Source organism: Oncorhynchus mykiss, chromosome 12 (genome assembly GCF_013265735.2).
Source record: "Oncorhynchus mykiss isolate Arlee chromosome 12, USDA_OmykA_1.1, whole genome shotgun sequence".
Classification (NCBI taxonomy): Eukaryota; Metazoa; Chordata; class Actinopteri; order Salmoniformes; family Salmonidae; genus Oncorhynchus; species Oncorhynchus mykiss.
Genome location: NC_048576.1, coordinates 63,469,202 through 63,493,960, shown reverse-complemented (window position 1 = coordinate 63,493,960; position 24,759 = coordinate 63,469,202). Strand labels below are relative to the sequence as shown.

Genomic DNA, 24,759 nt, shown 5'->3' with positions numbered 1-24,759 from the left:
AAACACATCCATTGTGACTGCTGATGATTAAACTAAGTCGGCTCCAGGTTAGATCTTATTATTTTTCTTGACTAACAGCATCCATAGAAAAGTTAGCCCAGTCTGGATGCACCCCAAATGGCACCCTATTCTCTACATGGTGCACTACGTTTGAACAGAGCCCTATGGGTTCATAATTTGGCTCTCTCTTGGTGCATTATACAACCACACTTCAAAAGACAAAAGAAAACGGCATTAAAAACATAAATCGCTATGACAAATTATTTCCTGCTATGGTCCTAAAGGTCAACAACACATTTTTACAACCTACTTAATACAGCAGGACCCATATTCACAAAGTCTCAAGAGTCGGAGTGCTGCTGTGCTGATCTAGGATCAGTTTTCGATTATATGGATTGGGGGACCTGATCCAACTCTGATGCACTTTGTAAATACGACTCAGCAGAGGCAGATTGCTACAAGAGGTGAAGATAAACGCTGCCACTGGCTGACTTCCTGCCTACCCGTGTGTGTGTCTCACCACACACCCCCACTGCTTTGGGCTCTGGAATAACAGTTGACCTTCGACCTGGACATAGATCACCACAGACTGCCGAGGAATGTTGTGAGAGAAGGGAGGAAGTGGCTCTGGTTACCGAGGGGCCTAGTCGAGGCCAGGAAATCAGGTTCTGCCAGTGAGTGACACTTGAAAACCTGGGGATTTTATTCCCTACATAGTGCACTACTTTTTAATGAGGGCCACAGGGAATAGGATGCTATTTGGGACTTGGGACACACACACACACCTCATGTTAGGTTACAAAATAGAGGTATTGTATCTACTAGGCCAATATATTCCATCTAGAAAGTAAATAATAACTTGTGTTTTCCAGGGGAGGGGAGGTAGCTGCAGCCAGTAGGAACGTAGGCCAGAGGATTCCACTCCACACACCAGCGCAGTAAGAGACATCCGGCTATGAGTAGATCCCAAATGACTACTTGTGACCAGGGATGTGACCAAATGGAAAAATTGTTCTTGATGTTTAGACAGCAAAACACATTTAAACATAGAGTTTTCACAAAGAAAAATATGTGAATCCACAATGCTGCTGCGCTGCTGCCAGCGTTGGTTTGGGCCTCACCGTGCGTCCCTTTCAGATGGTTAAGCATTGCACCTGTACTACCATTACTTGACCTCAACTCCACCTCGCAAAGTTGGCATTTCCTTCTCATTTAACTTCACAGTATTGCCAAACAGGACTTCGCTGCTGTCACTTGCCTTTCTCTGCCAGTTTTCCAACTTAAAGACAATGACAGTGGTGGAGAGCAGACTCCAAAAATAATAGATTCCACGACTCCTCGAACGCCAACTCCCACTGACCACCATTTCTGAGTGTTAAAATTCAATGCTGCTAGGAATTGACTCCTAAGATTCTTTACTTTTGGAAAGGAGGAGACTGATTAGTTGCCGTACTTCCGAGAACACTCGCATCTTTATAGTGAGCTCGCGAGGGATGGAGAGAGAGAGAGGGGAGGGGCACAGTATAGGCAGGTCAGCCACCAGGCAGACAGATGGGTCTATTGCACTGTTCTATCGGCATTTAAAAGCACTCTTCATTCTGGAATTTCATACTTGGACACAAACTGTAGTGAATGTTAGTCATGCCACAAAAATCTGAACTTAATCATTCCGAAAACATTAGAGAAACAAACTATTGGTTTGATGATGAGGGAAATACACAACCTATAGACTAACGGGCCCAAGCCTATTTCATTTGAACTCTTTCCGTCAGTCCAAGAGAGGTAGCATCTGTGGCATCTACAGTATGTTGTGCGTCAGACGGTGGAGTGGACTCCCACATCTTCACCCCGTGGGGGTCTGCAATGGGCCCCGCATGCTTTTGGTCAGCCTGGCCAGGAATTAGGCTATATCTGTGTCCCAAATAACACCCCATTCCTTACATCGGGGATCATGAACTACATTCAGCCATGGGCCAATTTAGTCTTGGGCGGGTGGTTGAGGGGCCAGAACATAATTACAAATCATTGGTAGACTGCAAATTGACCACAAGAAGCCCAAACAGATGTAATATTTGAGTAAAACATTTAAAAACTTGCTTAATTGCGAAATTAAAATCAATCGGAGGTGATTTCCTGTTGTTTTTACTGTCTTACTTCCAACAATGAAAATGCGACAAAAAAAAACTCAAATATTTAGAAACTTGGGGGGCCAAATAAAACCACCCGCAGGCCACCAATTGGGGGAACACTGCCTTACATAGCGAACTACTTTTAACCAGGGACGCTAACTACCTCTCACTTCAGCGGAGAACTGCTCTCACCCACGTGCATGCAGGCTCACGCACACATCTGGCATGCAACTAAATGCCTTTTTGGGGGGGGGGGGACTGAGTCAGAGGCATGCGTCATGTCTGACTGTTCAGAGCCTGACTCTCTCCCTCTGGCTGTGTGGCTCCGTAGAGGCAAGCAGGCTTCCTCACACTAGGGTTGGGCGATATTTGGGCAGACCTATTCCACGATATGCTACTCCAAATAGTGCCGATATCTGATATTATCATGTTGCATTGTTAATGACAAAATAATTCAACTGTGCTTATTTATGATCTTATAGTCTAGTCGCCTTTTCATTAAAATAAAATACACTTATGACGGGGACAAAAGGGTTTATTCGTTTAGACTTCATGTTGAACATATTGATACGACTGCACCGTTTTGAATTGGAAAGTTCAAATATCACCAATAGTCTATATTATCATATAGTCTATCAGCCCAACCCTAACACACACACTGCTGCTGGTGACAAGCCTACATTAAATCAGGTTGGGTTTGTGTTCAGTCCAAGTCATAGAACACTGTGGTGAAACACTCCCAGTGACTCTCTCTCTCTCTCTGACTGACCATAGGTGGACCAAACACACAGGGTGGTGTGCAACAGGAGCGAAAATATTCAATACAGACGACAACAATCTGTGTTTACAGTGGGCAAAAAGCCAGGGCGAAAGGGTGAGGAGAACACACACCAAGAATGTAGGGGAGAGAGTGACAACCCTCACGTACGAGTCACTGAGTCACTTAGTAAACAAACACAGAACTGGAGCTAAAGGACGCCCCTTGCTCTCCTTCTCCCCCCCCCTCCCCCCCCGGGCTTAACTAACCGGACCAGTTCATTCACCAAGGCATTTCCTGGAATCATGACACGTTTCTGCCACAACAAATACAACACACTCTTTCTCCCCTCCCCCCAGGAGGGTTATAGGCAGAATGGTGGCTAATAATGCAAACCTCCAAACCAACAATTTCCACAGGCTTTAAACTAATAAGCTACATCAGAGAAAATGACACATTAATAGGTCATATTTGAGAAAGTTGTCCACAAACAAAGACTTCTCTGTAAACTGGAGCATTCTGTTTCGGTTTCATGTTTTAGATTAGGTGTCCTCCATACAGTACAAATGCAAGCTGTAGGCTTAGTATATGTACACTGAATAAAAATAGAAAAAAACACTCTTAAATGTTGTGCACACATTTGTTTATATTCCTTGTTAGTGAGCATTTTTACATTTTTATAATCTATCCACCTGACAGGTGTGGCATATCAAGAAGCCGATTAAACAGCATGATCATTACACAGGTGCACCTTGTGCTGGGGACAATACAATGCCACTCTAAAATGTGCAGTTCTCTCCCAACACAATGTCACAAATGTCTAAAGTTGAGGGAGCGTGCAATTGGCATGCTGACTGCAGGAATGTCCACCAGAGCTGTTGCCAGAAAATCTAATGTTAATTTCTCAATCATAAGCCGCCTGCAACGTCGTTTTATAGAATTTGTTAGGCGTTGTGTGGGCAAGTGGTTTGCCAATGTCAACATTGCTGCCCCATGGTAGTGGTGGAGTTATAGTATAGGCGGGTATAAGCTAAGGACAACAAACAATGGCATTTTATCTATGGCAATTTGAATGCACAGAAATACTGCGATGAGATCCTGAGGCCCATTTTCTTCTTTAAAAAAAAAAGGTATCTGTGACCAATATGCGTTTCCAGTCATGTGAAATCCAAAGTTCAGGGCCTAATGAACTTATTTCGATTGACTGATTTCCTCATATGAACTGTAACCTAGTAAAATCTTTGAAATGGTTCCACATTGCGTTTATATTATTGTTCTGTGTATTTAACACAACGGATGTAGCCTAGTATTATGAGAAAGTCTCCCTTGAATGGGAAACATGAGGGAAGCCTATTTGTGTTATTTATCTGTATCGGCCAAACGTTACCTTTTCACAGAGACAGAAGAATAATGTGCCATTTTTTCCAAAAGAGCATCCAGAGTCTGAAAATCCAGCAGATCGTTAGACTTGGCATGCATCTTGTAATCCATCTAGAAGCTTCCCTCAACACAAAGCAAAAAAAAAAGAAAATAACAGGAGTTTGGCTCCCTTTCTCTCCTTTTCCCACACACACAGGAAGAGAGATCGGTTCTGTTTAAGGTTCCAATCTAGTTCCGTTTCACAAAATCTATCCACAATAATCCACACATGATTAATCCAGGTTTAAGTGATGGGTATTCCTTGAAAATTAAAAAAAATTAAAAACAACAGAAAAGGGACAGGGATCGGGGTAAGATTATGCCTGTGGAGGCCTGACTGGAGCCGGCTGGCTGAGTTAGCTGTGTGTGCCGGTCTCCTTCGCTCTACCCCCTCCCCCTCTCAGCAGCAGCACAACGGCCCAGCAGCCACAGGCTCCTCGCCCCATTGTGTGTGTCCACCCCGGGCCTCCCCCACTCACAAGCAGCAAGAGTGAGAAAGGAAGGACTGCGCTCCGGTAATTTTTTTTTTTTTTAAATCCAGGAGGAGAGCTTGCTTCTTCCCTTTCTCTCGTAGCTCTTCTCTCTCTCTCTCAAAACACAGCGTGCGGTGGTTATTCAACGGTGAAAATGGCTCTGCTGTTCCGCTTCCTCATTGAGCACTAGTCTCAGCCCACAGCTCGTTACCCCTCCCTCTCCCTACGCTCTCACTCCACCCCTCCCCTTTCTCCCTCAATAGCTTGAGGTCCCTCCCTCTCTCTCTCCATCCACACCTTTGGCACCCCAACACCTCCCTACTTCCAATTCACCCTGCCCCTCCCCCACGTGCCGTTCTCCTTTTGGGCTGATCTTGTGAACCAACGCCTGCCTACCCCCACCAAGCCAAAGGCTACCTTATCTACTGCTCTCGCTCCCCCTCCATTCCTCCCCCCTTCTCTCCCCCTACATCCCTCCCTCTCTCCCCACCACGCTGCTGCACACACACATTCACACAGCACGTCTAGACTAATACAAAAGCATCCACGCCGGCCGGGCTTTCTGTCAATGCAAAGAGAAATAGAAACAACGAGAAATAAATAATATGTAAGACAATACTATAAGAGGGGGAAGACCGAACATCCATTCCTTCTTCACAAGGCCAACAGGCTAAAATTGTAAAATTAAAAAAATAATAAAAATTAAAAAGTGGGATGGTAAAGCATTTTCAGTGTCAAACAAAACCAGATATAAAGTAGAAAAGATAATGGAGCTATTTATTTAATTTCACCTTTATTTAACCAGGTAGGCTAGTTGGGAACAAGTTCTCATTTACAACTGCGACCTGACCAAGATAAAGCAAAGCAGGTCAACACATACAACAACAGAGTTACACATGGAATAAACAAACATACAGTAGAACAAGTATACATACAGTGTGTGCAAATGAGGTAGGATAAGGCAATAAATAGGCCATAGTGGCAAAGTAATTACAATATACCAATTAAACACTGGAGTGATAGATGTGCAGAAGATGAATGTGCAAGTAGAGATACTGGGGTGCAGAGGAGCAAGATAAATAAATAAATACAGTATGGGGATGAGGCAGTTGGATGGGCTATTTACAGATGGGCTATGTACAGGTGCAGTGATCTGTGAGCTGCTCTGACAGCTGGTGCTTAAAGCTAGTGAGGGAGATATGAGTCTCCAGCGTCAGTGATTTTTGCAGTTCATGCCAGGCATTGGCAGCAGAGAACTGGAAGGAAAGCCGGCCAAAGGAGGAATTGGCTTTGGGGGTGACCAGTGAGATATACCTGATGGAGCTCGTGCTACAGGTGGGTGCTGCTATGGTGACTAGTGAGCTGAGTTAAGGCGGGGCTTTACCTAGCAAAGACTTGTAGCTAACCTGGAGCCAATGGGTTTGACGACGAATATGAAGCGAGGGCAAGCCAACGAGAGCGTACAGGTCACAGCGGTGGGTAATATATGGGGCTTTGGTGACAAAACAGATGGCACTATATATTTTCAAATAAGATATCCTTTGAGAAATGTCTATTACCAAAATAAAAACTAGACATACAGGGAGAATCAAAAATTCTCAAAATGCCATGGGGACCCCAATTGATGTTTGAGTGACTATCACTCAGATAGCATAAGAACAAGGTATAAACCATAGCTAAATGTGTAGAATTGCTTTAAATAGCTTTAAAATAACCAACATTTTGTCTCTGCAGCCAATAGTAAGGCCTAAAAAAAATTGGTCGGAGACTGCGCCGTAGGCTGGGGGGGGGGGGGGGGGGAATCCTACGGGAGACCGTGGATATTCATCTCCCACAACAAACTGATCAAGTCACACAGGGGAGAAATTTGGCATGAGATAACGTTCAAACATAGCGGTTCTTCCTCTAAAAGTTACGAGTTTATGCTGCGACCGTTAGTGGTAGATGGTGGCATTCTGTCATTGCACCACACTATCACAAGGGGGAGTTAGATCAGCGTTCTATCGGTAATCTAAACTGTGGCACAAATTGACAATCTACTCGTAAATGAATGGAGGCGTTTCAGTCTGATAGTCTCTTCTCTGGCACTAGAGTCCTGCATTAGGCAACAACAAAAAACTGTCGCTGGTTATTTTAGAATTTGGGAAATACAATGGGGAATTTCACTTCACATGTGGACTGACGATTTTCGAAAAATAGGCACAGTGGGCTTTTGGTTTCTCTCCCTCTAAAAACAGAAATTAAATCATTCTCAATTACAAACTCGCTTTATTACACATTAGCATGAATGTCTCAACCCATGTTCAAGAATGGGCTTTTTCAGTTTCGGTTATTTGAAAACAAAATCTACAAAACATCGTTATTTTTTAAAAACAAGCCATAGAAAGTTGGTTTCAATTTAAGAAAGGAACTTGTCTGTCGGCCGGCCGTGCATTAAAAGACCAAAAATGGTTAAAGACAATTGTGAAAAATATAAATATATACCAGTTTTATTTAAGGACCAAATAAATTGACAGCTGTGCCATATAGATTGCAAAATAGTTGGGAAGAGATTTTCGATGTACCGATTCCACGGCACATGGTTTATGAATTGACAGGCAATTTGTTTGTTTATTATAACCTACCGCAGGCCTAAAACCTATGGGTTTAACCTTCTGAATTAATGATTATATTGAAAATATATTAGATTACAGTGATGTTGATTGCCTTTGCCGATCGCTCACAATCTTCAAACATCAGTGAGTAGATGGCTTGAATAGTCTCGCTGGAAATGGAATACAATGTAGAAATGGGCATCATAGAGTGAAGACCAGCAGTCCATTTATTTAAACATTATTAGGCCTGGAGTTCTTTTAAGAATACAAAAGAAGCCCGTGACGGGCTATCAGCAGGACAATAGACTCTTACAGAGTGCACCAAATGCACTGTTTTCTAACCACATCTGGATGGACCCAAAACAAATTACTATGGGAATAAATATTACTGAATGACAGAAATATTGGAATAAAGTTGGCAACAAATTGTTGCTTACTGCAACACCAAAAGTCATCCAATTGTTATAATAGGATTTGAAGCAACATCCTACCCGCGTGTGGTCAACTATTTCAGCACCATTTCACACCGCTCTGAGACAAGCAAGTCTACTTAATAAACATATACATTTTAAAACAGTTTTTTTTATCGAATTCAATAATAAATTGTACTGTAGATGCTGCAGTCAGTCAGATTTGAGTACTATTGTAAAGTGTTGCCTAAAGGCCAAAATGGGCAAACTGGCAATGTATTCGATGCGGAAGTACTCTAAAACCAGATTTGTCCCAACAAAGAAATGCATCAACCCCTACAGATATTTAAATGTATTATTAACCCTGAAGTATAATTGTATAAAAGCCCCTTAGATATTAATTTAGAATCCTCTAAATTTTATTTGATCTACTACCGTACAAGGACATTTTATTGATCTGCCAGTATTTTCATTTAGAGGTTCCAATTATTATTGGATTATTCACCATGGCAACCAACAACATGTATTTCTAAGGTTGGCTTTTGTTAAGATCAGACTGTTTTAATTTGATGTGCGTTTTCGACCAAATGTAAGTCAGAACAAATACTTATTTCACTTATACTATTCCTGTTGCTCTTGTTATGTAAATACAAGAAATGGTGTATGTAGAGGGGGTAACTTTCTTCACCAGTTCCCTTACCATTTTGTACAATTGTGTGATCCAGTTGGTGTAACCGTAATGTTAATTATCTTGAGGAATTATGGCGTATTCTCATTGTCCTGTTGGTTTCGTCAGACTGCACAGAAGCTTAATAATCATTTGCATTTTTTAAAATTGAATTGAATAACATTTCTACCATGGTAGATGATGTGTTTTTGGTTGATGGCCAATACTAAAAGCAGTCAAATGCATTTGTGAATTCAATCGCTTTATTTAATTATTTAAGGCTCCCTTCTCTTCTCTGTGCTGTAGTTCTTTTCAGAATAAAGTAGGCGAATGAAGGCAACAAATTGTTGCTTACTGGAACACCCAAAGTCATCCAATTGTTATAATAGGGTTTGCAGCAATAGCCTACCCACGTGTGGTCAACTATTTTCGCACCGTTTCACGCTGCTCCGAGACAAGCATGGGGATTGGTCTTGATAACTTAATTTTTATTTTTATTTTCACTGAATCTCTGTTTGGGTATTGGTTAGCCTACAATTAGGGTATGGAAATGTTAGGATTATTTTGCTCTTCACTCGCAGTCACTTAGGAGCCTACTCCCGACCGGTCACGTTGTACAGCGCCATATTTTCCTAACGAAAACCTCGAGGGTTTGGTTTTTGGTTTTTCTTGGAATAGAAACACCAAAATATGAATTAAATTAATTAGGCTAAATTTCTTAAAGTCAATTCAATATACTATGTTCTTACAAAAAAAGGTTTTAAACTCAAGTACAGCCCATATTAAAAAGAGTCAAATGCTTCTCAAAGATGCACTCTGGTGGTCAAACTAGCACTAACTAGCATTAACGGCAACAATGGCTAACACAAATAGCGTGCAATAGAATTCTGTGGCAGCCCACAAGCTGTACTGCAAATACGGCACAACTTTTAAAGGAAGAACCACCGTACTGCCCAACAATATACTGTGGAATCATGGAATTCCCACACAAGTTAATAGAATGGCATCCCTTGCTTTACAAGCATAATAAAATACTTGTAAGCAAGTGGTAATTTCATTCAAGGCGGTGTGTGTTTGAGGGACAGTGAGACACAGCTACAGTGTTCCCCAGAAGACAGTTAATTCCCCCCCCCCCCATAAATCATCCAGCCATCTGTCTCCAGAAACAACAGTGATTCACTTCATCATGACACATTACAATGAAACTAATCAGCATGTGGAGCGTACCTCATACCTACTGTCTACCAACATGATGATAAGAGAGGGAGACCACATCACATACAACTGGAGAAAGAGAGATTGCGAGCGAGAGAGAGAGAGCAATAAGCCTGCTGTGCTGTAATTAAGACGGGGGTGTCTGTGATGGTACAGTAGTACCAGGGTTTCAGTTATGAAATTGTGGCGCCAGACATTTGACCTGCAGAATTTTCATTTACTGGACATTTGAGAAATTTACCGGACCCATATGGGTGCGTAACCTGATTAGGGCGACCACCCACGGTGCTCAGAAGGACAGAAATCACATTTAGATTATGGTAATTCATCTTAACAGAACATTCAAGTCGAGGATGCAAGGATGTGCGGTCCTTTCCTTGCACTTTGAAGACATTAGAATAGCTGTCCACGTTTTCTTTTCCTCAGCCAACAAGACGAGTAAGGAACAGCAAAATCACTAGCCTATGCAAAGCCTGAGTTTCAAGTTTGGGGAAGCACATTTCCCCCAGAAAAACGCACCTTTATAATAACGCCTTCCATGAATCATCGCATTTGCAGACTTATGTAAGATCGCCTACTATTCGTAATGTGATGAGTAGTTTTAGACAGTCATAACTTAGGCTAATAATAGAACTCATTCACTGTTGGCAAAAAAATGACCGCTCAATGCATGGCTGAAAGCAGATAGTGTAGAGGCCTGGGCTATAATCAGATACTTCTCATCTTTCCTTGCACGGGAAAAACACATCTCATGCTTATTTTACTCAACTTTGACTGGAGACATTAGCAGAATCTTTTTTAATGCGACAAATGACAGGGTAGCCTACTGTGCTGACACTGACAAACAGACCAATAAAAACAACGCTGTCCATATAATAGGCCTACGAGAAGGGGAGACACAAATAGAAAGACGTCCGTCTAAACTGGAGGAAACTGTCCAAAAACTAACTTAAGAGGCACTGACCCAACAATGAGTGTGAATATGTGTCGTGAGCACCGGGGATATGGCCGCCGCTCTCCGCTGGTGCCAATAAGATAGGCCTACTGTTGCTCGCTCAATTAAGCTTAGAATTTTAATAACTAAAGGACATGAGTATATATTAATTGTCTTCTCTTTACAGCAATAGCCATTTGCATTCCAAAGTATGTTTTTCTGCGATTTAATTTGGAAATATTGCGCTATTACTGGCTGGGCCTATACTTTTCAATGATAGGTGCATCTCGACAATTATCTATTTGGTATTTGCAGCACCAATTGCGCGAGCTGCCTTTCCGATTACAGGCAAAGTGACTGTAGGCAAAACATTTTTTTTTCTTTCTGTAAAGCTAGGGGAAGCTAATGATCCTCTGTGGCCAAGTCATGCTTTAGTAGCCTATTTGAATGATTGTGGTTATGTATAGACAGGAGTAGGCTAATAAGGCTATTTCTTTTTGTCAATTTAATTCACTTAGGGAAAGCTTCCCCGAGCCTTATGGACACGCCGCCTATGAGCCTGTCAATCTACTATCCACCGTAGTAGAAAAGTTAACATTCTATTGATCAGTTTGTCGAGAAAGAAATAGCCTTAACAGACTCTGGGACGATGGATCCCAAACTCATACAACCAGCAGGCTTCATTCATATATATTCATATATATATATATATATATATATATATATATATATATATATATATATAATTTTTATTTTTTTTACTTCACCCTGACAATTGGTGACGATTTTATTTATCGTCCACTTCCTTATATATTTTTAAATGGACAAAAGCCAGCTACTACCGGCTAACGAAAACCCTGAGTAGCACACTGAGCTCAACCAATTGAATGACACCCCTGGGGCACATTTACCTCATGGCTCCTAGGCACAGATCAGGGCTCTGTTCAGGGGGAGTGCAACGTCACAGCACAAAAAACAGAGATGCTTGTTCTAGGTCCCAAGAAACAAAGAGATCTTCTGTTGAATCTGACAATTAATCTTGATGGTTGTACAGTCGTCTCAAATAAAACTGTGAAGGACCTCGGTGTTACTCTGGACCCTGATCTCTCTTTTGACGAACATATCAAGACTGTTTCAAGGACAGGTTTTTTCCATCTACGTAACATTGCAAAAATCAGAAACTGTCTGTCCAAAAATGATGCAGAAAGATTAATCCATGCTTTTGTTACTTCTAGGTTAGACTACTGCAATGCTCTACTTTCCGGCTACCCGGATAAAGCACTAAATAAACTTCAGTTAGTGCTAAATACGGCTGCTAGAATCCTGACTAGAACCAAAAAAATGGATCATATTACTCCAGTGCTAGCCTCCCTACACTGGCTTCCTGTTAAGGCAAGGGCTGATTCCGGCACTTTGATATATCAGTTGGTGTAAGAAGGGCTATATAAATAAATTTAATTGGATTCAGGTTGAAATGTATTGTGTGGAACATATCGTTGTCTGTCAGACCATTTGTTCACTGTTCAATTGACCTAAATCACCTGATTGTGTTGTGCAAGAGAGAGCGAGACGGAGAGAAAGGGAGATGGAGGGAAAGAGGCAAATTAAGAGACAGCAATGGAGAACGAGATAGAGGGAGGGAGATTAAGAGAGTAAAGTTACATGCACACAATTATAGTATAATAGTAATAATAATATAATAGTTCAATTAAAACATTCACATGCTTTGCAAGATGAATGACTTCTCTAATAATCCTGTGTGTATGACATCTGAAATCAGGCTGCCGGATGGGACTTGTGATAAAAGCAGAAATATCGGCAATCAAAATCAAAGCTCTACCACAGTGACCATGTTATTTTTGCAAAGACTAATTTATTCTGAGAATTGGACAAAGTTAGGATGTGAAAACTATTTCTAAGATGCATACTGATGTTTTTTGGAACTCACTTCACTTGCGCTACCGGTGAAGGCACACACGCAGATCAAACATAAAGCTTGAACGCCGATTAAGCAGTGTACTAATTATATAAACTATTGTCAGAAAACCAGGTTTTAAATCGGCGTATGATTACTTTGATTTTGGCCTTATACCGATTAAGATAAGCTGAGTAAAGTGTTTGCATGACTAATGCCATACTCGGCCTTCTGCCATAATCAGTTTAAAACTCAATTAGTGTGCATGTACAGTGCATTCGGGAAAGTATTCAGACCCCTTGACCTTTTCCACATGTTGTTACATTAAAACCTTAATCTACAATCGATTACATCGTTCCCCCCCCCCTCAATCTATAAACAATACACAATTAAAAAGCAACATTTTAGGATCTAATTATCAGAGTAAGAACTCGGAGACTATGAAAGCTTAAACCAAGTTTATTCTTCCCAAAGGATTGAACTGCTGAATCGACAAAAACCTGGTTACAATAGAGGTGGTATATGTACCCCACTTTGGGTGGAGTCTACTCCTTCTCGCTAAAACATTGCATCTTTATTGATAGGCAGGAAACTAAGTGATGCGGGCAATACACTTTTCCTTCTCCCTTAACGTGACCTGACCTCGACCCCCTTCATCACTAATCCATTACTTTCTCCCCTTATCAATGCCTACCACATATGATTGTTTTCCCTACACTCAGTACATTCCAAGCTTAAATTGCACCCACCATATACCTTTCTCCAACAGATAACCATTCACTTCTGGTGAAGACCCTCTAAACCACAGCACTCAATATTTCAATAGAATACCTGATAAGTAACCCAATTCCAAGTTTAGGAATCCATCACACACACTTGGCAGTGATTACAGCCTCGAGTCTTCTTGGGTATGACGTTACAAGCTTGGCACACCTGTATTTGGGGAGTTTCTCCCATTCTTCTCTACAGATCCCTTTCCCCAGATCTGTGCCTCGACACAATCCTAGAGCTCTATTGACAATTCCTTCGGGTTCATGGTTTGGTTTTTGCTCTGACATGCACTGTCAACTGTGGGACCTTATATAGACAGGTGTGTGCCTTTCCAAATCATGTCCAATCAATTGAGTTTACCATAGGTGGACTCCAATCAAGTTTCAGAAACATCAAAGGAAACAGGATGCACCTAAGCTCAATTGAGTGATTTATGAATACTTGTGTAAATAAGGCATGTATTTTTTTTATTCATTTTCAAAATAACTAAAAACCTGTTTTAACTTTGTCATTACAGCGTATTTGTGTGTAAATTGATGAGGGAAAACATGCAATTAGTTTTAGAATAAGGCTGTAACTTAACAAAATGTGGAAAAAGTCAAGGGGTCTGAATACTTTACGAATGCACTGAAAACGTACTCAGAGAGAGATACAATGCGAGAAAGAAAGAAAGAGGCAGAGAAAGAGACACTCAGAAGGAGAACTAGAGAGGGGCAGCAGGGGAATGCTAGCCTCCAAGGGAGCGCGTGAGTGTGGAGGAGTAGTGGAGTGAACCACACACACAGGGAACAGATGTGTGGAAGACAGAGGTGGCTCCCCTCCTTCCTCCCTGTAATACAATCTTCACCCCCGCCGCACTAAAACACATACACTTTAAAATGGCAGTGCAGTTAAAAAAAACATGATTTTCCTGGGTAAAAAAATAGATATATTTCCACAATACGCGGGTGAATTAACAGTCTGAAATTGTGAAAATTACAATTTGCCCTTTTTGTGTACAAGATGTTTGGGGGAAACAAATGCCTGGAATTTCAGCCTGTTCGGGAGGGATGGAACTTTTGTCCCACATCATGACGTCACAATTTGATTTGATTAAAACAGACCAATGACTGTTCATCTGGGTAAGGGGGTGAGCTCTAGACGATCCTATCAGACAATCAGCGCTGTGTATATAAATATCTTCACATTTGTTTCTTAACACCCACACAAGACTGGGCAAAAGAGAATCGGGCAGGACTAGGCGACATATTAAATGTATGTTTGGCGTGATATTTCAAATAACTATCGCAAGAATCAAGCTTTTTGGTCTCGTCTCCTTCCCATTTACACACATACAAACACAAGCCCCTGCCACTCACAACAACAAAGATGAAAGATCACTTCTTCCTATCTGACAAGAGCTTCAACTCGCTATTTGCATTCGGAGGTTTGGTCCAACAGATTTGGGCATATGGACACCGCAACACACAGACATTTTACTGTGATACAGGAGTAGTTAAGCTTTCTAATGATACCTTTTTTTATGTCTCAACTCCTCAAAATTGGGCGCAGATAAGACTACTAGAAATGGGAGTATCAATGAATATTGATTCTGGAAAATGAATGCAGCGTCGTGCGCTGCAGCATAACTAGCAGCATAACTAGCAGCATTTTAGCCAAAGACATATACTAGCTGTCTGGTCTGTTTCAGAAATCTGCAATAAACATAAATCACAATTATGTAAGTTATTGGCAACTGGGTCTCATTCTGAGAAATAAGGTAGGCCACTTGATTTCAATATCTGAACAAAGTGGACAGGCTCGCATGCTGTTCAAACAATTGAGGACGGACAGAAGGGTGTGTTCATAACAATTCAACTACCTTGTTAGTTAGCAAATAGATCCAAGTTGGCTAAAATTGAAATAGAAAGATCAGCTGGCTACTCACTAGCACGTGGGCTTGTGCTTGAGAGATAGAAAATTAGCACAGGTCTCAATCTATAATGCCTGCAGTGCCACAACAAGTTAGTCATTATTAGTGAATGTGTATTTTATGCATGTTCTGCTTAACTTTGAAACAAAAATGACATTTTCACAGACTTGAAAGCCAGATCAGTGATTATTGGAAAAATGCAGGTTAAATCTTTTATAAAATAATGAAGTTATTGTGGTTGCGGAAGGCTTATATTTAGTCCAGGCTATACAAAGTGGTAGACAAACGCGTGGACACACAGACAGGGGCATTCCTGTGTTTTTGCCACTTCAGAAAGTTAAAGGAAAATATGAATCACTGATGCATTTTGTCTTATGATAATTGATTTTCCTACTAAGTTCATATAATATTTTGGAATTCCGTTTTAATGTCTGGATTCTGTAATTCCATTCGCATTCTCTACAACGCAGGTTTTAAAGGGCTCTAAAAAATATATAATTTAAAACACACTTCCAAAAATCTCTTTCACATCAAAATCCACAATCCCACCATAGCCTATGTACAGTTGAAGTCGGAAGTTTACACTTAGGTTGTAGTCAATAAAACTCGTTTTTCAACCACTCCACAAATTTCTTGTTAACAAACTATAGTTTTGGCAAGTCGGATAGGAAATCTACTAAGTCATTTTTAGACAGATTATTTCACTTACTGTCACTATCACACTGTTACTGTCACTATCACACTGTTACTGTCACTATCACAATTCCAGTGGGTCAGAAGTTTACATACACTAACTTGACTGTGCCTTTAAACAGCTTGAAAGCTCCAGAAAATTATGTCAAGGCTTTAGAAGCTTCTGATAGGCTAATTGACATCATTTGAGTCAATTGGAGGTGTACATGTGGATGTATTTCACTCAATGCCTCTTTGCTTGACATCATGGGAAAATCAAAAAAAGTCTGGTTAATCCTTGGGAGCAATTTCCAAATGCTTGAAGGTACCACGTTCATATTTACAAACAATACTACGCAAGTATAAACACCATGGGACCGTCATACCGCTCAGGAAGGAGACACGTTCTGTCCCCTAGAGATGAACGTACTTTGGTGCGAAAAAAGCAAATCAATCACAGAACAACAGCAAAGGACCATGTGAAGATGCTGGAGGAAACAGGTACAAAAATCCACAGTAAAACGAGTCCTATAATCGACATAACCTGGAAAAGCCGCTCAGCAAGGAATAAACCACTGCTCCAAAACCGCCATAAAAAAAGCCAGACTATGTTTTGCAACTGCACATGGGGACAAAGATCGTACTTTTTGGAGAAATGTCCTCTGGTCTGATGAAAAACAAATAGAAATGTTTGGCCATAATGACCATCGTTATGTTTGGAGGAAAAAGGGGGAGGCTTGCAAGCCGAAGAACACCATCCCAACCCTGAAGCACGAGGGTGGAAGCATCATGTTGTGGGGGTGCATTGCTGTAGGAGGGACTGGTGCACGTCACAAAATAGATGGCATCATGAGGACGGAAAATTATATGGATATACTGAAGAAACATCTCAAGACATCAGTCAGGAAGTTAAAGCTTGGTCGCAAATGGATCTTCCAAATGGACAATGACCCCAAGCATACTTCCAAAGTTGTGGCAAAATGGCTTAAGGACAACAAAGTCAAGGTATTGGAGTGGCCATCACAAAGCCCTGACCTCAATCCTATAAAAAAACGTGTGGGCAGAACTGAAAATGTGTGTGTGGGCAAGGAGGCCTATAAACCTGATTCAGTTACACCAGCTCTGTCAGGAGGAATGAGCCAAAATTCACCCAACTTATTGTGGGAAACTTGTGGAATGCTACCCGAAACATTTGACCCAGGTTAAATAATTTAAATTGCTACCAAATACTAATTGAGTGTATGTAAACTTCTGACCCACTGGGAATGTGGGAAAAAAAAGCTGAAATAAATCACTCTACTGTCATTCTGACATTTCACTTTCTTAAATTAAAGTGGTGATCTTAACTGACTTAAGACAGGGAATTTTTACTAGGATTAAATGTCAGGAATTGTGAAAAAAAACTGAGTTTAAATGTATTTGGCTAAGGTATATGTAAACTTCCGACTTCAACTGCCCGAGGCAAGCTGACCCTACGTAACCCTCCCATTCAATGAAGTCACAAACACACACTACGGAATGAGTTCACAAGCCTAGGACTAGCCTACTCAATAACCATTTTCCCATATCTGTGAGATACCATAACACCCCCCCCCCCCCCCCCCCCCGAGCACTGATTTCTATACTGTTGTCTAGCAGCGACCAGTAACAGATGTGTCAGATCTGATTTCACACATACAGCCAGTCTAGGGATGTGTCTCAAATGGCACCCTTTATTTCCTATATAGTGTACTACTTTGACCAGGACCCATAGGGTTCAAGTCAAAAGTAGTGCACTGTACGGGGATTATGGTACCATAGGGCTCTGGACAAAAATAATGCACTTTAGGGATTAGGGTGCCATTTTAAAACACCCCCAAGGTCCCCTTCTGTACTGCAGACACTGTCGTCGTCCCCCATCCCAGACTGTCCACGTGCACCCTGACCCAGGGACAATACAGCAGCTGCCAGAGTGACAAAGCTCCAACTTCACCCACTCAGGGAGGCTGGAGTTGCGTCCTAAACGGCACCCTATTCTTTTGGGCCCTGGGCAAAAGTAGCGCCTTCGAAAAAATAATCAGGGCCCTTGACGTTTTCCACATTTTGTGAATTTACAGCCCAATTCTAAAAATGGATTTAATAAATACAAAATCCTCATCAGTCGACACACAGTATCCCATATTGACAAAGCCAAAAACAGGTTTAGACATTTTTGCAAATCTATTAAATAAAAAACAGGGATACCTTATTTGCATAAGTATTCAGGCCCTTTGCTATGAGACTTGAAATTGAGCTCAGGTGCATCCGGTTTCCTTTGATCATCTTTGAGATTTTTCTACAAATGGATTAGAGTCCACTTGTGGTAAATTCAATTGATTGGACATGATTTGGAAAAGCACACACCTGTCTATATAAGGTCCCACAGTTGATATCAGTGCATATCAGAGCAAAAACCAAGCCATGAGGTCGAAGGAATTGTCCGTAGCACTCCCGAGACAGGATTGTGTCGAGGCACAGATCTGGGGAAGGGTATCTGTAGAGAAGAATGGGAGAAACTCCCCAAATACAGGTGTGCCAAGCTTGTAGCATCATACTCAAGAAGACTTGAGGCTGTAATCGCTGCCAAAGGTACTTCAACAAAGTACTGAGTAAAGGATCTGAATACTTATATACAATATAATATTTTTGTTTTTTATATATACAAAATTAGCAAGCATTTCTAAACCTGTTATTGCTTTGTCATTGTGGGGTGGTGTATAGATTGATGGGGGGGGGGGGGGGGGGGACTACTGAATCAATTTTAGAATACGGCTGTAACGTAACAAAACGCATAGGGAAAAGGGTGCCATTTTGGCATTTGGGACAAATCCGGGCAGAGCTAAGACGATGGGCCCTGCCTTGCCTGCCATTCTGAAGCTGAGGGAAGAGACGGACTGGGGACTAGAGTTAGGCGATATTACGATAGCATTGTCTATCGATGGTGATTGACAGCCATCGTCGATGGTGACATCGTGATGTGACAGACGATGGTTTAGCCTATATCAACTTCACTGGCGCTGCGCAGTAAGTCTCACGTCGCACAGCAGGACAGCACACAAGAGACATTCAAAGTAATTTGCCTATTGTTATTTGCTATATATCCTATTTCCATAAATATGTTATATAACCGTATATAGTTTTTTTCCCCAAATTCCACAAGAGAATAATGTAGGCCAGACAGAGCATCGAATACCATCAAATCAGAACAAAAATGTCCAGTCAGAAAACATTGTTTTGTTGGATGCATAGGTATTTAGGCTCCTATAGAATTATTTTTTTTCTTGCCTGATTCCATTTTCTCAGTTGTTGTTGTTGTTACAGGTTTCTGTTTCCCTGTTTATTTTATTTTTTCACTCTCAAAAATCCAACTTTTCAAAATAGAAAAACAACTACATTGGATGTTCTAGATCCACAACCATGCATAAACCACATCAGGAGACCGAGGGCTTTTAAATGAGAGAGAACAAAACAATATCCTATAGATTTTTTTCCCAAGTTTACAAGAATGAAATTCCATAGCCTACGCATAGGCTACTTATTTTCAATCACAGCTTCATGAGACAGACCAGACAATATACATGTTTCTATTGTTTTATGAGGCAAATACAGCAATTATTATCCAGTTCTAAAGACAGTAGACCGCTTCTATTCAGCCCATGATGTAGGCCTATAACCTAGCTTACTACGGGTAAGACAGCCCGTTCCTCAGACGGTCACTGCTCCATCATGTGGGCGCCAGACACACAAACCTGTTCTGCTCCTCCACCAGAAAAGAATATTAGAAAAGATTTTCCATTGCATTCACTTGCCAGACTTTCTAATAAACATTATCTTTCATCATGATTTCTCCAGTTGCATAAATGTATAAAATATTTGGGGGCGATGGCCAATACGGGCGATAGTTTTGTATATCACAATGTTTTATGGATACATAATCGCGAGAGGACAAAGGTTGACATCGCCCAACCCTACTGAGCACTCACTGCAACATTGTCATGGGTGGGAGTGGGGAAGAGGAGGCTGCCTGGGACTGGCTGCCTGCATTATTAGGGGGGGGGGGGGGAGACAGCAGCGGAGAAACACACAATTCAAATGTTATTTGTCAGATGTGTCGAATACAAAGGGAGTAGACTTTACAGTGAAATGCTTGCTATGAGCACTTTCCTACAATGCATAGTAAAAAATGTAATAAGTAACGCAAGAGGAATAAAATACACAATAATTAAACACGGTCTCTCTCTCTCTCACACACACATACACACAGGAGATGAGAGTGGGCCAAGAGGAGGAAGCGCCTTCAGACTTCAGAGGCCATTAATCACGTGGGCAACAGAGCAGCCAAAACCAACAGGGACTCCAGTCGAGGAGACAGCCAGCCAATCTGCTGGCTCTGGGTGTGTGTTTGTGTGTGTGTTTACGTGCCCAGACTGTAGTATGAGTGCGTGTGAGCTGTGCGTGTGTGCAAGGGCGAGAGGTATAAAGCAAGTGATGGAGAGGGGATGCAGAAATAGAATAGTACACTGAAGGACAAAACCAGGAAAACAAAGCCCTTTCATATCCTTGCGCCAGGCACCCATCTCATAACAAGAACATTGTGAAACTCAAAACAGAACAAAACATGAAGGCACACACGCCTCCCGTCTCGGGGTCACTTCAGCAGACATACACAGGCTGCCATGTTATTAGATGAATATATGTCATGGAAACTCTCCACTGCAGAGCTAGGTCTTGTTCAGTGGAGCACTAACTACAATCAGTGGTTGTATTGGACAAATTCAGGTATTAGCCTAGTGCCTCCCTGTTTCACTTCAATTCAAAACACTTTCTCCCTACTGAACACGATCCAGTACACATTAGACATGGCCAGGGAAGCTATACTCTCCCTCTGTCAGGGTTCCAGAGGAAAAGATACTAGTACGTTAGATGATAAACTTACATGTGTATCTCTGTGTGGAGATCCTTATACGAGAGTGCATCTCCTCTCCGGCCTCATTCAGCAAAGGGAGCTGCCGCGTGGGCCGGCCCGTTACCCGATCCAGAGAAGAGTCCCCTTAGAGACGCTGGCCAAGGCCCAGCTAATAGTTCACAGAGCACACTGCTGACGAGGAAAAGGGGGTACACCTGGGAAGAGAACAGAGAGGACAGTCCATGAGAACACCAGCGAGAGTGAGAGAAGCAAACAGGACGCACGCACAAACACCCTACGGTCTAGACAAATCTGGGTCGCATTCAGGAAGGTGCAACGTACATGGCAGATAGAGATGTCACCAGTAGAGCCGACATGATCCACACTCCACATATAAGAGGCATGTGTGTTATTCTAATACGTACGCCTACATCCGATTCACAACGGCCCTAAACGTTGTTTCATGCTGAATGCAGCCCAGACCTACATACTCTGGTCCTGGCTTGGCACACATGATGCAATCAGACTGCTGTTTTTAGGCAATGCCACCGAAGAAACCAAAGAAAGGTGTGCAAGGGGGAGTCATGCAATCTCCAAACATTGGCAATAAAATGTCCTTACTATAGAGCTCAGTGACTTTAAACGTGGCACAAGTGAGTTCGTCAAATTTCTGCCCTGCTTGAGCTGCCCCGGTCAACTGTAAGTGTTGTTATTAAGTGGCAACGCCTAGGAGCAACAACGACTCAGCCACGAAATGGTAGGCCACACAAGCTCACAGAACGGGACTGCCGAGAGGTCTTTATGAAATTGGTTCCCATGGCCGAGCAGCCGCAAACATGCCTAATAACAGCCAATGCTTGGCGTTGCGCATGGTGGAGTGGTGAAAAACTCGCCACCATTGGACTCTGGAGCAGTGGAAATGCGTTCTCTGAAGTGATGAGAATGCTACCTGTCCAAATGCATAGCGCCAACTGACTCCCGAACAGCTAATCAAATGGCTACCCAGACTATTTGCATTGCCCTCCCAAGCTGCTGCTACTCTCTATGGATAGCCACTTTAATAACGCTACCTACATGTACACAGTTACCTCGACACCGGTACCCCCTGAATAGCCCCTCTATTGTTATTTACTGCTGCTCTTTAATTATTTGTTATTCTTATCGCCAACTTTTTTTAAATGCTAAGTAAGCATTTCACTGTAAGGTCTACTACACCTGTTGTATTAGGTGCATGTGACAAATACAAATGTATTAGAAAATTTGGTCTGAGGCTGTTTTCATGGTTCGGGCTGGGCCTCTTAGTTCCAGTGAAGGGCAATCTTAACACTACAGAATACAGTGACATTCTAGACGATTCTTTGCTTACAACTTCCCTGTTTCAGCGTGACAATGCCCACATGCACAAAGCAAGGTCCATACAGAAATGGTTTGTCGAGATCGGTGTGGAAGAACTTGACTGACCTGCACAGAAATCTGACCTCAACCCCATCGAACACCTTTGAGATTAATTGGAACGCTGACTGAGAGCCAGGCCTAATCCCCCAACATCACTGCCCGACCTCACTAATGCTTGTGGCTGAATGGAAGCAAGTCCCCGCAGCAATGTTCCAACATCTAGTGGAAAGCCTTCCCAGAAGAGCAGAAGCTGTTATAGCAGCAAAGGCGGGGACCAACTCCATATTAATGCCCATGATTTTGAAATGAGAGGTTCGACGAGCAGGTGTCCACATACACTACATGACCAAAGTATGCCGGGCACGGCGCTACTGAAAGGCTTTCATGGAATGGCATATGAGGGAGGTGTGACAAGTCAACAGTCTAGATGGTAGTGCTTCTACACCTGCATTGCTTGCTGTTTGGGATTTTAGGCTGGGTTTTTGTACAGCACTTTGAGATATCAGCAGATGTACGAAGGGCTATATAAATAAATTTGATTTGATCATTATCTAGATGCAGTCAATGTTCCAGGAGCTGCTTTCAGACAATTTCATGAGGGAGACAGACAGAAAATCCATATGAGCTGTTTAATATTAGACTAGTTTATCTAATAGACTATTTGTATAGTTTCACCATAACATGATGGTACTAATCAAGACTGTGAATCATTATTGATTAATGAATCATGATTAACGGGAAGATGTTGAACTTAAGCGCTTTCGTTTATCCAATAAAATGTATGGATTTTATTGTTCGCTCCCTGTCCATACCCCTCCATTCAGAGGTAAAACCTACAACTAGGCCAAGGATGGAGTTACCATGGTTACTCAACCACAGAGTGTACCCAGAAATGTTTGAGGAGGGCAAGTAAGAAAGATAGAGGGCAATTCCATAGTAACAGAATGATGCTGGACTAGTTTGGGTTTTTTTCCCCACAGAAAATGTGTACTAAAACTAATTGACTTGAGTGCAGATGCAATGTCTGGTAACAGAATGATGGCTTTTGCTATTTGTGCCATCATTCTATTACCAAAATTTGCATCTGCACTGTTCAAGTAAATGTGTTACATTTTCTGTGTAAATTGTTAAAAATAATTATTGTGCATAGAGTTGTATGGTTTGTTTAACTTCGTAATCATTGTTTTTTTTGGCAGTGTATTTTATAAGTCTTATTTCCGCAACTAAGAGTGTTGAAGTGTGTGGTTCAACTTCTCTGCTGTTTTGTTGCCCTGGCTACCAAACCTGTGCACATACGTGACTGTGTGAGAGCGAAGTGTTGCATCTCTTTCATCTCAATAAACTATTCAATTAATTGATGCTAGGCCCTGCTTTGATGAAAGTTCGAGACATTGCAAGCCAAGAAATTGTGAGATACAGCATTCCATTGCGAGTTTTTGATTGCCGATAGACAGGCCTAAGTGCACGGTTCTGACTGTCTGCCTGGTAGTCAACCTGTCTATACTGTGTCCCTCCTCTCTCCGTCCCTCGCAAGCTATGAAAGATGCAAGTGTTCTCGAAAATACGGCAACTAAGTCTCCTCCGGTCCAAAAATACTAAATCTTAGGAGTTCATATTTTGGAGTCGACTATCCACCACTAATCCGTCATCGTTAACAGTTGGAAAATGGCAGCGAAAGGCAAGCGACAGCAGCAAAGTTCTGTACGGCAATCATTTGAGAAGTTAAATGAGAAAGAATTGCAAACGTTACGAGGTACAGTAAATGGTAGTACAGGTGCACCGCTTAACCATTTGGAAGGGACGCACCGTGAAACCCAAACCAATGCTGGCAGTAGCAAAGCTACATCGTGAATTCACGTTGAACTTTATGCATTTTTTTTCTTCTTCATTTTAAATGGAAACCCGTTAAAAAGAGCACTTTAAACGTTAAGAAAATGTGTCCATTTGTCACATCCCAAATTAATTTATACCTAACTTTCTCGCTCAACTAATACTGTGAATATTTAGCATGCATTTTTCTAGAAATCATTTGTTACATCCTACTTTTGTTGCTAGGCTGAACCGTCGAGTGGTCACACATTTGACTTGATTAAAAGGGGGGTTAGCCAAATTCTCCTGTTCTCCCTCTAAACTCAACACCCCTCCTGTCTTTCAAACCCCCTTGCGTACAGTACATTTTATTGAATTCTCCCTCACCATTCCCACTGTCTTTTGACACAAATCCGGATGAATTTGGTACCAGCGTAGATAGATATGAATGGTCATAAACACTAAAGACTCCTAAAAACAATTCAACTTAACCAATAACGTTAGTGGTAAATGCAATTTACTGTCGGAAAAGGTATGCAACAGAGGGGGGAAAAAAGGTGACACCTCCGAGGGGTCCTGGTACATAGACTAGACAAAATACTATTAAGTGGGGCTGTGTGTGTACTTATGGATACAAATATGTGGCCTGGACAACGTCAATACGTGAAATGCTTGTTCTGACCCTAATCAGGGGATACTAACGTTATGCCAAAGTCAAGAGTGATCAGTCAAAACGAAAGTAGTGTCGACAGCAGCAGCGTAA

The 24,759-nt window shown here is 41.8% G+C and overlaps 1 protein-coding gene across 6 annotated transcripts in view; it reads right to left on the bottom strand.

Annotated features, from left to right (window-relative positions):
• The window catches only part of brd4 (bromodomain containing 4), a 61,849-nt gene that overhangs the window by 35,515 nt on the left and 1,575 nt on the right, over positions 1-24,759 (bottom strand). For 3 of the 6 annotated variants that reach the window (XM_036938049.1, XM_036938050.1, XM_036938051.1), the window contains exon 2: positions 20,823-21,007. Coding sequence is in view for 3 of the 6 variants with exons in the window: in XM_036938045.1 (XP_036793940.1) it covers positions 4,274-4,377 (104 nt within the window). In the remaining 3 variants the exon portion in view is untranslated. Of the gene's footprint in view, positions 1-4,273; positions 4,942-20,822; positions 21,008-24,759 lie in introns of those variants that run through there. The other 3 variants (XM_036938045.1, XM_036938046.1, XM_036938047.1) reach the window with 1 other exon arrangement.